The sequence below is a fragment of the Elephas maximus genome, chromosome 1, assembly GCF_024166365.1.
Source record: "Elephas maximus indicus isolate mEleMax1 chromosome 1, mEleMax1 primary haplotype, whole genome shotgun sequence".
Lineage (NCBI taxonomy): Eukaryota > Metazoa > Chordata > Mammalia > Proboscidea > Elephantidae > Elephas > Elephas maximus.
In genome coordinates, this window is record NC_064819.1 from 178,226,252 (window position 1) to 178,239,565 (window position 13,314).

The following is a 13,314-nucleotide window of genomic DNA, read 5'->3' on the forward strand; positions in this document are numbered from 1 at the left end:
AACACCTACGCTCATGGGCTTCGTCTGCCTCCTCATCCACGAGCTCCTGTTGGGTGAGGAATGGTTGGCGGCCTCTAATCTCCTCAAGCATCTTCTGAGCCAATACCAGCTTCTCAGAGATTTCCTCGGGGCTAAGTTCCTGCTCCTCTCCATAATACAGCATCTTGTTGTTGATCTCTGAAAGGAAGAATGTGGTGAACTAAGACAGTAGAGAGAGACAACCAGGCATTTTATAGTGACGCTATGGAAGACACAGGGGAGTGAAGGCTGGTGGGCAAAGGGCAGGGCTGATCCTAAAACAGGAAGAGAGGCTCATTCAAAGACAGTATACTGGCATCCACATTGCAAATACCAGTGTCTGCATAGGAGATCATCGCTTCATCCAGAGAGAAGTAAAACCTGGGAAGTCACTCCTCCCTGCTTCCCAGGAGGTGTTTTCAGAATGGGAATGGGGCCAATATAAAACCTGCCCTGCTTTCATCTACAGCTAGTTACTTCCATGATTTGAAGAGTTTAATATTCAAGGTCCACATATCTTGGGGTCTTTGGTAAGTTTTTTTTTATTATTATTATTAACATAAAATACTTAACTTGCAGAAGATTTTTTTGAGGTATCTCCTGTCATGTGTAAGATGCTTTGTGGGTATTAATTTTATTTTAGCCAAGAATTGGAGCAAGGCTCTAAGCCAAAATGAAAACATGTTGACAGCCATTCAAGTGAGGTTTTCAGGTTAATTTACCTACTGGTTGTAAAATGGAAACCCTGGTGGTGTAGTGGTTAAGTGCTATGGCTACTAACCAAAAGGTTGGCAGTTCAAATCTACCAGGTGCTCCTTGGAAACTCTATGGGGAAGTTCTACTCTGTCCTATAGGGTCACTATGAGTCGGAATCAACTTGACAACAGCGGGTGGTTATAAAATAGGAATTTGTTATAGTATGATGTGAGTTTTTACTCATAAATATTTGGCTTTTGCCAATTGCTATTTGCCTTCTGCGTATGCCTCTTGTCAAAACTGGCCCATATTGACTCTGGGGTCGTTTTCACCCCACTTCCATAAGTAGGATGAAGAAATTTAGAACTGAAAGGAACTACTGAGGCTTGGAGGAATTAAATGACTTGTCTAAATAATAGCAAAGCGGGATTGTTCTCTGACCCCCTCTTTCTGCTGTATATGATCAGAAGAAAATTATGTTAGTGCCACCTTGTCCTATGGCAGCTATGGGAGGAAGCATTTTATCTTCCTGGCATAAAAGAAATTGTGCATCTGTGGTTTACTATGATCTATTTTTTATGTGGTTGGCCAGACAAGATGGGTAAACAAACACTGATGTCACATAAATCAAACCATGATACGGGGTTGTATTTTATATGAATAATAGCTTGAAGGTCATCGGAAGTTATGTTAGAGATGGTTGGGAATAATGAATGACGTACCATTGGTATTGTACAGCATTTCTGAATTCCAAAGGAAGGAAGATAAATGGGGGAAGCGGTTGTTAATGCTATAAATATTACTAAGAATGTTATAGGGAAATAAGATACACTGGGGGGAAAAAAACCTATGAAGAGATTAAACCTCCACTTTTCAAGTAAAAGTCTAAAATACTAAACACTGAAATAAATGAAATAAAGATTTTTTCCCCCACAGCTCTAGCACTTGAAATGCAGATGCAAGTATTATACTTATGAAGGAGCCCTGGTGGCACAGTGGCTAAAGTGCTCAGCTGCTAACTGAAAGGTTTGTGGTTCAAACCCACTAGCTGCTCCCCGAAAGAAAAATGTGGCAGTCTGCCTTCGAAACCCTTTGGGAAAGTTCTACTCTGTCCTCTGTATAGGGACAGTATGAGCTGAAACTGGTTTTGAATTATTATATTTACAGTTTTGGCCTGTTTTATTTTAGTCATGCCTGGTGTAGATTATAGAAGAAAATGTAGACAACATTTTTCCCTTTGGTCTTTGGGATTGTTTATACATTATTTTTAAAAGGTAAAAACTGATGGAAATTATTGTTTCCTATTTATACTTCTTTTTCATTTTTTTCCATTCTTTCTCATACTTAAAGAGTTTCAGATTCTTCGCAAATGAAACATCTTTGAGTCAAAATTTGGATAGTAACAGCAAAGGTCAATTATTTGCTCTGAATAGCTCTCTAGCATGCTGGCTTTATTTGCTGCCGAAAGAGGCATTTATTTCTTAATTGGATGAGGTCATTTAATTTTCTAGGTTCAATCTCACTTTTGAATAAATCAATAGCCAGTTTAAAATGCTATAGGAAAATAACGGTTTATCAGTAAATGCAAGAACATGCGATAGTGAGGATGGTACTGGGGAGTTTGGAAATGCATGTCATTTGCTTTTATTGCGTATTAGAGGCAGCAAAAGAAACACAGCAAATAATTACTGCTGGCTTGATGTATTCTTTTGCCTGGAGTGTGCCCCTGATATCTCCAAATAAAGATACAAATCTTCCATTGTGCATCGTTTTACTGCAATTGTGCCCTGAGATACACTTGGTGCTGTCATCCAACCTTTAATATATAGGATAATAAAAACTATGGAAATACACAAATACTGTATCTTTGCAGGCTCCAGCCCAAGGAATTTCTCCATCTTAGAACAAATGAAATCGCCTGTTTTCTGTTGGTAAATGGAAGGTCAGCGTTCAGTGTGCTATTAAGACACTCTTCAAAATGCAGCCCGCACTTATCAGGAGTTAGAGCACAAGTAAATAAACCTTCAAGAGGGAAGGTAAAATCTGCCACAGTGGTTTAGGTCAAAGGAATCTCACACAGTCTCTCCCCTCTTCTTCTGGCTTGGGGACCCAGAGCATGTTGCTCGCCTGGTCCTTGGGAAAGAGCAAAAAACCCAAACAGTTTATGACGGTTTAGATTAGCCGACAGTTTACTGCCATTCACTAAGCAACGTTTTCCCAGCAAATATCTGAGAAAGCTGTGTAACTCCTACTCAACCACTGCATTTTAGGGAAACCATAGCATGTAATTTTCTCTGCTGGAGAGGCATTCTGACATCCCACTTCTGTGAAATGCCTGAAATGGGGATGATTCTGTACATTTATTCTTGAAATTCAGCAGATACCAGTGTTCAGAATTCCTAGATAAACTCGAAGATCTAATATAAGTTTAAACATATAAGACTCTAACAGCAGTTCCTGGCACATAGTGAGTGCTGATGGTAGCCACTATTTTCATTGTTGTTAATAACATAACTGTTTCCTTTACATTAAGTGAAATCAGAAAAGAATATGTTTACCTTGGATTTTATCCCTCATATCGTGGGTTTGCTCGACAAGCTGAGTTGCATGGTTAATGGTATCCACAGTTTCCTTCTGAATCAGTTGACTCTTTCTTGAGGCTTGATTTTCCTACAAATAATTCATGTAAGCTCTAGATTAAATTTATGAGAAAGCCACATTGTATGTAGACATATGGGCTGGGTGAGCATAAGTATTGCATAAACATAAATTTTCCTGGCATATGAAACTTCTATTAACATATAAAATGGTCCCAGGAATCATGCTTGAAGGCTGATGTGATGACTAGTCTTAGAATCACAAAATGCTCTAAAATCAAATGCTATTGCTATGCTATCAGTCACAGTACTATTCAAACCAGTTGCATTTTATATGCCATTTACCCTTTGAATTTCTACTGTACCTCAAGATGCCAGACTAGGAAATCACCCATGTCTGCTGATCAGTTTGACATTGTACTGACTAAAGAGCTTAAAGTTTCAAGGAAAACTGTTGAGAAAGTAGGCAGACCTTGATGTGATTCATGCATTCAACGGCTCCTGGGTGGTCCAACCACTGCTGAGATGGAATTACCCCAGAGATTTAAAGGGTTATGCTCACTGGGCTGAATGCTATTCTCAGTGCTTCATTCCAAATTCTCATCAACATTGATGGCACTTGTGTACAAATAACTGCTCATGCAGGTTTGGCTCAGAGAGCCTGGAGCTCTTCTCTGAGAAGCCGGCTCCCTTCTCTCAAGTTGGGAGCTTCTTTTTCGGAGCTTCCAAGTAAGTGGTATTTGCCAAAATTAGATTCCAACTGAAATGTGGCTTCTGAAGAAAGGGGGTGTGTGGATGTGTATGTGTGTGTTTGTGTATGTGTAGTTAAGGTCAGAAGCTGGTCTATGAACATGGAAATTGGTCAAGGCCAGGACACTGCTCTGTATGCAGTGTGGGGACGGGTACTTCCTTTGGGCATTAGACTGTCTCAGGGGTCCTATTTAGAGGAGGAGGGGCTCTTCAGCTTGGCATTTGGTAATGGCCCGCTTACCTTGTTTGGTGCTTTTTTTGACTCAGCTCTGTAACAAAGTACTGCAGTACCTGAATGAGCTGCAGGATAATCGGCCACACAGATTGCTGACAGACCCATTGTACAGTGTCCCCAGGACAGGCAAGGGGCTTTCAAACCTTTCTCCCTTTCTCCTGTGCTCTATCTAGAGAAATATTCCAGGATTTTACCTGGAATATGTTTATGCTTTCCAGGCATGATCCAAGCAAGTAGACCTCTAAGATCAATCAAGGAAGAGAATGCAGAAATGGTATCCTAGCAAACAGATGCCACTGGGGGTCTAGGGCCAGTCTGTGAGCCCCTCCATGCAAAGCAGTGCCCTAGAGTTGTGAAGCTCCCTATGGAGTATCAGTGGGGCCATCAGTCACTTCACTAAACTGAGTCTTCGCATTCCTTCCTAGTCAATTCTAGTCTTCCTCTTGGCTTTTTCTGAGAAATAATATTCACAGTCATCTTAAAATTAGATGATACAGAGAATAAGCTGAATCTTATTCTTGATATTGTTCTTCCATCCCTTATTAAAAAATATAGATGCAAACATTTAAAACATTTAAAAATTTTGAGCAAGTTGAAATTTGAGGCAGTTTAAATTGGGTTCTATTTGCAAAGTAAAATACTCATATTATTTACTTTGGCATCATTCTTCAAGGGAAAAGCCCCACTGCTATTGCTATGTTCATTTAACTTCCTTCTTAATATGGTAGCATTGAACTGCAGAATGAAAAGGCAGCTTGAAGGTGTCAGATCTCTAAGAAAAGGCTTTTCTTTTCAACCAACACCAGAGGGCATTGTAAGATATATGTATGTATAAACCCACTGCCGTCAAGTCGATTCTGACTTGTAGCAACCCTACAGGACAGAGTAGAAATGCCCCATAGGGTTTCCAAGGAGTGGCTGGTGGATTCCAACTGCTGACCTTAGCACTTCACCACTATGCCACCAGAGTTTCCATATATACGTGTTTTTTTTTTTTTTATATATATTTATTATGTATATTTATTTATATGTAATATACTTTTAAGGCAAGGTACATATGTTGCTAGGTGCTGGTGAGTCAGTTCCGACTCATAGGGACCTTATGTACAAGAGAAAGAAGTATTGCCTGGTCCTGCGCCATTCTTACAATCTTTGCTATATTTTAGCCCATTATTGCAATCACTGTCTTAATCTATCTTGTTGAGAGTCTTCCTCTTTTTCCCTGACCCTCTGCTTTACCAAGCATGATGTCCTTCTCTAGGGACAGGTCCCTCTTGACTGTATGTCCAAAGTATGTGAGATGAAGTTTTGCCATCCTTGCTTCTAAGGAAGATTCTGGCTATACTTCCAAGATGGATTTGTTCATTCTTCTGGCAGTCCATTGTATATTCAATGTTCTTTGCCAACACTATACTTCAAAGGCATCAATTCTTCTTTGGTTATGCATATGAAGTGATTAAAAATATCATGGTTTGGGTTAGGTGCACCTTAGTCCTTAAAGTGACATCTTTGCTTTTGAACACCTAAATGAGGTCCTTTGCAGCAGATTTGTCCAATGCAATATGTCATTTGATTTCCTGACTGCTGCTTCGCTTGGTGTAGACTGCAGATCCAAGTAAAATGAAACCCTTTACAACTTCAATCTTTTCTCCGTTTATCATGATGTTGCTTACTGGTCCAGTTGTAAAGATTTTTTGTTTTCTTTTTTTTTAAGTTGAGATGTAATCCATACTGAAAGTTATAGTCTTTGATCTTCATCGGTAAGTGTTTCAAGCCCTCTTCACTTTTGGCAAGCAAGGTTGTATCATCTGCATATTGCAGGTTGTTAAGTCTTCCACCAATTCCGATGCCACATTCTTCTTCATACAATCCAGCTTCTCGGATTATTTGTTCAGCATACAGTTTGAATAAGTATGGTAAGAAGATACAACCCTGACACACACCTTTTCTGATTTTAAACCACTCAATGTCCCCTTGTTCTGATCAAATGACTGTCTCTTGGTCTATGCACAGGTTCCAAAAGAGCACAATTAAGTGTTCTGGAATCCTCATTCTTCACAATGCTATCCATAATTTGTTATGATCCAAATAACTATGCATAGTCAATAAAACACAGGTAAATATCTTTCCAGTATTCTCTGCTTCCAGCCAAGACCCTTCCGACATCAGTAATGATATCCCCTCATTCCATGTCCTCTTCTGAATCTGGCTTGAATTTCTGGCAGTTCCCTGTGGATGTACTGCTGTTTTTGAATTATCTTCAGCAAAATTTTACTTGCGTGTGACATTAACGATATTTTTCGATAATTTCTGCATTCTGTTGGATCGCCACCTATGTAGCGCAGTTCTACTCTGACACATGGTGTGGCCATGAGTCAGAAATAACTTGACGGCAACTGGTTTTCAAACATTAAAATGAAACACACGTGAGGAACGTGCATCTTAGTCCAATCAAATATACGAGACCAAATGGGCAACTCCTGTCCAAAAGCAGGACGAGAAGGCAGGAAGGGACAGGAATGGGACGAATGGACACAAGGAACCTGGGACAGAAAGGGGGAGCGTGCTGTCACATTGTGGGGATTGCACCAATGTCACAAAACAATGTGTACAAATTTTTGAATGCGAAATTAACTTGAGCTGTAAACTTTCACCTAAAGCACAATTAAAAAAAAAAAAAACCCGTTGCCATCAAGTTGATTCCGACTCATAGCGACCCTGTAGGACAGAGTGGTACTGCCCCATAGGGTTTTCAAGGAGTAGTTGGTGGATTTTAACTGCTGACCTTTCAGCTAACAGCCAAACACTTAACCACTGAGCCACTGGGCTCCTTTTAAACATTAATGCCTTCCAAATAATCTCTTTTCTGAGCTACCGACTTATATCTCTAACTGCCCACTGGACATCTCCATAGACACTTCACTGTTAAAATATCCAGACTAATTCACTCTCTATTTTTAATCTGAGTCATCCATTTCTCCAAGCCAGAGATTCCCTCCTTGCCACTCTTCACATTCAAATGGTTACCAAACCTTGTTTGTTGGTTTTGCCATTTTGTCCTTTCTTCCTCATCCTCACTACCTCAGTCTCAGTTCATCTCCATTCACCGTAAATTCTTTGCAGATGAAGGCAACCAGCGATTCTCTTGTCTAGACTACTGACTGTATCAGTTTTCCTAACTGGCTTTCCTCTTCTCAGAGTCTTCACTCATCAGTCTATCATCCATATTGCACAGGAATGGTTCTGAAGTGGAAAGCCGATCAGGTCAATGTTTTAGGTAAACACTCCAATAACTTCCAAAGTCCAGAGGATGAAGTCCCAATTCCTGGGGGATTCTTCATGATCTGGCCTCAGAACTTTTTCAGCATTATCTCCTATTCTGTGCTGTATGATTAATCTTCTGCAAGGCCAAAGCCAGAGTTCTTCTAGACCCAAGAACACACGGTGTTGCTTCACATTTCTGTGCTTTTATAGTACTTTTCCCTTGCTTGGAAGTAAACGATATATTCCTAGTCATTCTTCAATACATAGTTCAAGCAGCACCTTCTCTGAAAAGTCGCCTCTAATGCACTCCCGCTGCAAGAGTTAACCATTTCTTCCTTAGACTTAGCTATTCAGCCTGTACCATACCTCTATTATTAAATGCTGTGTTATGGTTATTTTTTACATATCTGCTTCCTCTACTGGGCTGTGAGCTCCTTGAGCGAAGGAGTCTTATTATATTCATTTCAAGGACCAGTTTAAAACCAGTTGCCTTCAAATTGATTCTGACTCATGGCGACCCTACATATGTCAGAGTAGAACATGCTCCATGGGGTTTTCAATGGCTGGTTTTTCAGAAGTATATTGCTAGGCCTTTCTTTCGAGGCACCTCTGGGTGCACTTGAACCTCTAACTTTTCTTCCAGTTAGGCTGCTGAGTGCTTTAAATGTTTGCACCACCCAGGACTCCCATTTCAAGGGTGGTTACTGTTATGGACTAGGTGTTCATTAACGGTCATGAAATTGAAACACATACTTATTTTCGTTCTGCCTTTTTCGCAAGACCAGGGATGGGCTCAGATGCTTTTGATGTGTGGAGATGACCTGCTTTCTAGCCAGTCCCAAGGGTCTTTTTGCAGGTTGCTTTTGCTGTGGCTGAAGCAGTAGGGAGGGAAGCAGAGGTAGAGGAGATGGAGAAGTGGAGGGGGTGGTGCAGCGCCGTCCTGAGCCAGACCTGGGAGACTGGGCCCTGTGACTCAGGATGCTGCAGTGCACCTTTGAGACCCAGGCAGCGAGGGGCAGCACGGAGACTGGGTGTTTTTCCTCCAGGCTCTGAGGAGTGTATGGAATAGTCCTTCATGTTGACTCTGCTCATGTTTTAATATTTTCTTGTTATTCTGGGAGAGCTTTTACCACTCATATTTATCTTAATATTTTTCCAGGCTATTTGACTTTTCCATTTATTTAGCTGTTTTACTGGGTATTGAAATTTTTTTTTATCTTGTCACATCTATTACCTTTTCCCATTGTAATTCCTCTCACTGTGTTTAAGAGTATTAAATCACCTTCCAAGGCTTATTAATTATTTTGTTCTATTTTCTTGTATTTTTTTCTAAGATTTGAGATTTCTACTCAACTCTTTAATCCATCTGGAATTTACTTTTACATTTGGTGTAAAGTGATTTTTTTTTTCCCTGAAAAATTGTTTTATCCACACACTTCCTTTTACTATGAAATGCATCCTTTTGCAAACTTTCAAATTTTACATTCTATATAGTAAACTTTATTTCTGGATGCTCTACAGCTCTTAGCCCTAAAATGTTAAGGTGAAGAGCAGAATAACTATCTTAATTGAAACATGTATCAACCATATTAATCAGCAGCAAATATATTTAAAGTTCCTCATAAACATAGCTTTTCAAGGAAAGCAATCAAAAAAGGGTAAGATAGTGGGAACAGGGCGTGTTGACTTTCTCCGCAAGCCTTGGCCTTGATTTATTTTAAGGCACATGGGTCACTGCATATTTTCTCGGCCATGTTAAGCCCCAGTTGTTGGTGACTAGCGAGGCTCACACCAGCTAAATCCTTTCTCTGAAGACTGTCCCAGAAACTAACACATACCTTTTCAGCTAATTCCTCCACGTCAGACACAAGGCTTTTCATTGTAGTCTCAGCAGTGTTGATCTGTATCTTCCTTAAGACGTACTGGTTTTCTCTTTCTGACAATTTTGTCTGTGTGAAAAACGTATTTTGAAAATAATCAGTAGGTGTGCACAACAGCCTTAAAAAATATAACATTAAAGTCTTTCAGTCTGAGAGGATGTAGAGTGCCAGCCTCTGTCCCCAGCTTTTGTCCCCAAATAGCAGGGTCCCCAGGATGCTGTGGGTGGTTGTGAAGGTTGGGGTCTCATGAGGCGACTGAGGGCCCTCAGGGATGAAACTTCTCTGAGCTTTTCTCATCAGGCTGGGGACCCTGGCTGGGGCTGTGCTGGGCATGGGGAAAGGGACACCTTTTTGTGATTTTCATAAAGGTACAGTATGGCTGGTGGTGACTCCAGGTTTCTGAGCTTTACATTTGCAACTTGGGCAGGCTGGGAGGAATTGATTAATACTCCTGGATCAATGTTAATGTAGGTCAGAAATTCACTGTCTTTTCTTTGGTGTAAAGAAAGCAATTCTTTTTAATTTCAGCCCACTTGCCCCTTTCTTTTCCATTTTTTGAGGAGTTTGGCCCGAATGAAGCCCTTCTCAGGTTACTTTGAAGTAAGTCCTTCATTCTTGGCACTTTCTGCCAGCTGTAATGATACCTATTTTGAATTGGGCTGGTGGGGAAAGAGGATTTGGGCTGGATCAAGAGGCTTTGTCTAGGTTAGACTTCTGAGAATTAGTGCCCGTGTGTGACTGAAGAAGTGAGTTTTTTAGAATTCCTGAGTTTGGACTAGAATGGTCACTAAGATTCCATCCAGCTCTACAACTTTATAATTTTTATTTTGTTTTTCCCTTGGATATTTGGCCAATTCCCGTGGATATCATGTGCATCTCCAAAAAGTAGAATAAGCTATTGTTCTAACTGCTTTATGTATATCAACTCATTGAATTCTCTCAAACCCTGAAATAGGTGCAATAATTATTCTCATTTCCAGATAAGAAAACTGAAGAGTAAAAAGGTGAAGTAATATACCCAAAGACACACAGCTAGCAAATGTGAGAGCTCGGGTTTGAATGCAAACAGTCTGGCTTTAAAGTTTCTGCTCTTAAGCACTATGCTAAATTGACTAACAAAGCAAAAAAAAAAAAAAAAAAAATTGTGTTGGTATTAATTTTATTATCTTTTCAGCTAATCATTATTGTTTTAAAAAAATGTCGATTGTGCTAGAAACCTATGATTTAGGGGAAAAACAAACACCTCTTAAGGCTTAGATACATAAGTACAGTCTAGTCAACTGCTTTTGGCTGTTACCTACTTTTGTTTATTCAATAGTAACCACTTAACCTATGAGGAGAAACAGAGCATATGAGTATTATGTGTGTGTGTGAGGGGAGGGAAAATGAGAGGAGAGACTGTGTCTGAGAAGGAGAGGTAGGGCTAGGAGGGAGATAGAGAATGAAGTTTCTAGAGAAACTCCTTAAAACCTTGTAAACTGAGGCTAAAATAATGGAGTAGGTTTGTGGTAGTTACTTGAATAATTCATTTACAGCTTCACCACCGAAATAAGAATATTTGTCTTCCTTCAATAGTCTTGTACGTAGGTACTAGTCTTTCAGTAATTTCATTTTCATTATAACCTCTTTATAGATGGCAGCTCTTGGTTGAAGTTGAAGCTCATGGTTACAATCAACTTTTCATTATTTCCTGGATCTAACAATCCATAATATAAACATGCAACTCAGATACCAAGAGGACATAGAAGGTATTGCTAAGAACGACTCTACAAAACCAGAATGAAAATAAAGTCCAAAGTCCAACACTGCTGCATACTTTGAGGAGGTAGATGGTGGAGTTCATTTCATTCACGTGCCTCTGTGCAGCGGCCCCAGAGGACACGCTCAATAGACTGGATTTACTTTCTTCAATGGAGAGTGCTGCTGACCGCAGGTCATCTGTCAGATCCCAGATGCATTTGTCACAGCCTGAAGGTTAAAAGGGAATGTCAGGTCTTCAAATTCAGATTCAAAAGTCAATCTGTAAGCATGCTGCTTTAAATAAATGTGTACTTCCTGGGTTAATATTATTTTTATTTTTGTTTCCTGAGGACCCATCCTGGGTCCCTGAACTGGTCTTCATACTCAAAGAGGGGAAAGAACCTAAGATCAGCTGAACTGTACGTGGGGCGCTGTCTTTGCTTAAAACATAACAGAAAACAAACAACAAATGATCCAGGGAATGTAAGTTCACATGAACATTTAGTGTTGAATTGTATAAGAAAGGGAGCCCGAAAGGGCAAACCATCTGAGATGGTGGATAAGGAGAGAGCCTATCCACTTTCTTTTCCCCCTCTTTTTAAGAAAATGTATTGTGGTAAAATATACATAATAAAAAACTGCCATTTCAACCACTTCAAAGCGTACAATTCAGTCACATTAATTATATTCACTGTGTCATGCAACCAACTATCCACTTTTCTTTAGTGGTGGGAAAGCACTTTGGGATGTTTCTGTTCATGTCAGGTTCCGGTCTGCTGCTTGGCACCAACTGGTAAAGACAGTTATATGCTAGGCAGCTCTCCCGTTCCTAGTAGCTTTTCTCAGTCAGTGTTCAGGGGCTAGTACCGTGCCTTCACCTCAACCCAAAGGTGCCTCAGTTCCTCCTTATGATCCAACCTCTTGTCTGGGTAAACATCTCAGCAGAACCAGTTCTTTGGGCCACAACTGTGTGTGAACATCTCTCCCTGACACAAGAAGATGGTGCCAAAGGCCAGGTTGAAACTGGGCACCTGGTGAGGCAGGTCACAGTTATTCTGTGCCACCCTCCTTTCACATTTGAATTCCCCTGGCCACTGTCATCACCACCCAAAGACACAGTACCCTCCTGTGACACACTGAAAAGAACCTTGCTTTGGAAACTGCCTTGACCACCCTTTAAAACTTGCCTGTTCCCAATCTCTTTCCCTCAGATTGTGCTTTCCTCTAGAAAACTGATAAATGTAGACCTAAGGGTTAATGGCTGTTAATATGTTAATTTGTTATTTGAAGTTTAAGATGGTCTCATATGCTCTCTCAAACCGATGACTCTTCAGTCGGTCAGCACCTCAGCCTGGTGGAGGAATGCTTAAGGTCAGACAGGCATCTTGATGTCTTTAACATGACCTTAACTAGGCGACCACCTATTTCATCAGTGTGTAAATTGTGTCCTGCTTGTGCCTCCTATCCTGTGTCATCTTCTGAAACTTGAGGGACTTCTTGCCTTTACAGGTAATATTGATCTCTTGTGCCCAGTGGGACTTAAAGGCCAAGATACTTTCATCCGGGGGAGGGGGTTCTTAATATTAAAATAGCCTCTAAACCAAAATATGGTTTCTGATAAAATGGCTCATAATTTGATTATCAGGAGTGGCAGAGAAGCCCTGGAAAGAAAGACGGCAGCTCCAATTCAGAAGACCTGAATATTTTATTTTGGGTTCCGCTTCAGACTTGTAGTGATTTGGTAAAAACCAATTAAATCTCTTGTTACCTCAGTTTCCCCAGGTGTTGCAGAACATTGTGTATATAACAGTTTCTCCAGGACTTACTAAATAATATAGAAAAAGAAGCTAGAATGAGCTCTGTCTTTGGGAATTATGTTTCTTTACTCACCAGTTAAGATGTTGAATTTAAAGACTTGATAAAATAACTTCTAAAGTAGAGCTATTTAAAAGCAGATCACCTATTTGGCAATTGGAATTAAGCAAAGCACTAAGTATCGTTTGTTCAGGGTCTGTTTACTAGAGGCACAGAGTTAAAGCCAGGGACAGGACTCGGCCTTTAGACAGAGCCACGTTGCATAGCTCTCTTTAATTCCACACCTGCAGCATATTAGAGAAAGTGGGGTTAGTCAATC

General features: G+C 40.3%; 1 protein-coding gene across 2 annotated transcripts in view; it reads right to left on the bottom strand.

The window, feature by feature from the left end:
* The window catches only part of LAMA4 (laminin subunit alpha 4), a 151,347-nt gene that overhangs the window by 67,268 nt on the left and 70,765 nt on the right, over positions 1-13,314 (bottom strand). Inside the window, exons 8-11 of one of the 2 annotated variants that reach the window (XM_049899236.1) lie at positions 11,257-11,414; positions 9,399-9,509; positions 3,273-3,384; positions 10-177 (exon numbers count right to left, since the gene is read on the bottom strand). In XM_049899236.1, the coding sequence (XP_049755193.1) occupies positions 10-177; positions 3,273-3,384; positions 9,399-9,509; positions 11,257-11,414 (549 nt within the window). The remainder of the gene's footprint in view (positions 1-9; positions 178-3,272; positions 3,385-9,398; positions 9,510-11,256; positions 11,415-13,314) is intronic. The other variant, XM_049899232.1, reaches the window with a different exon arrangement.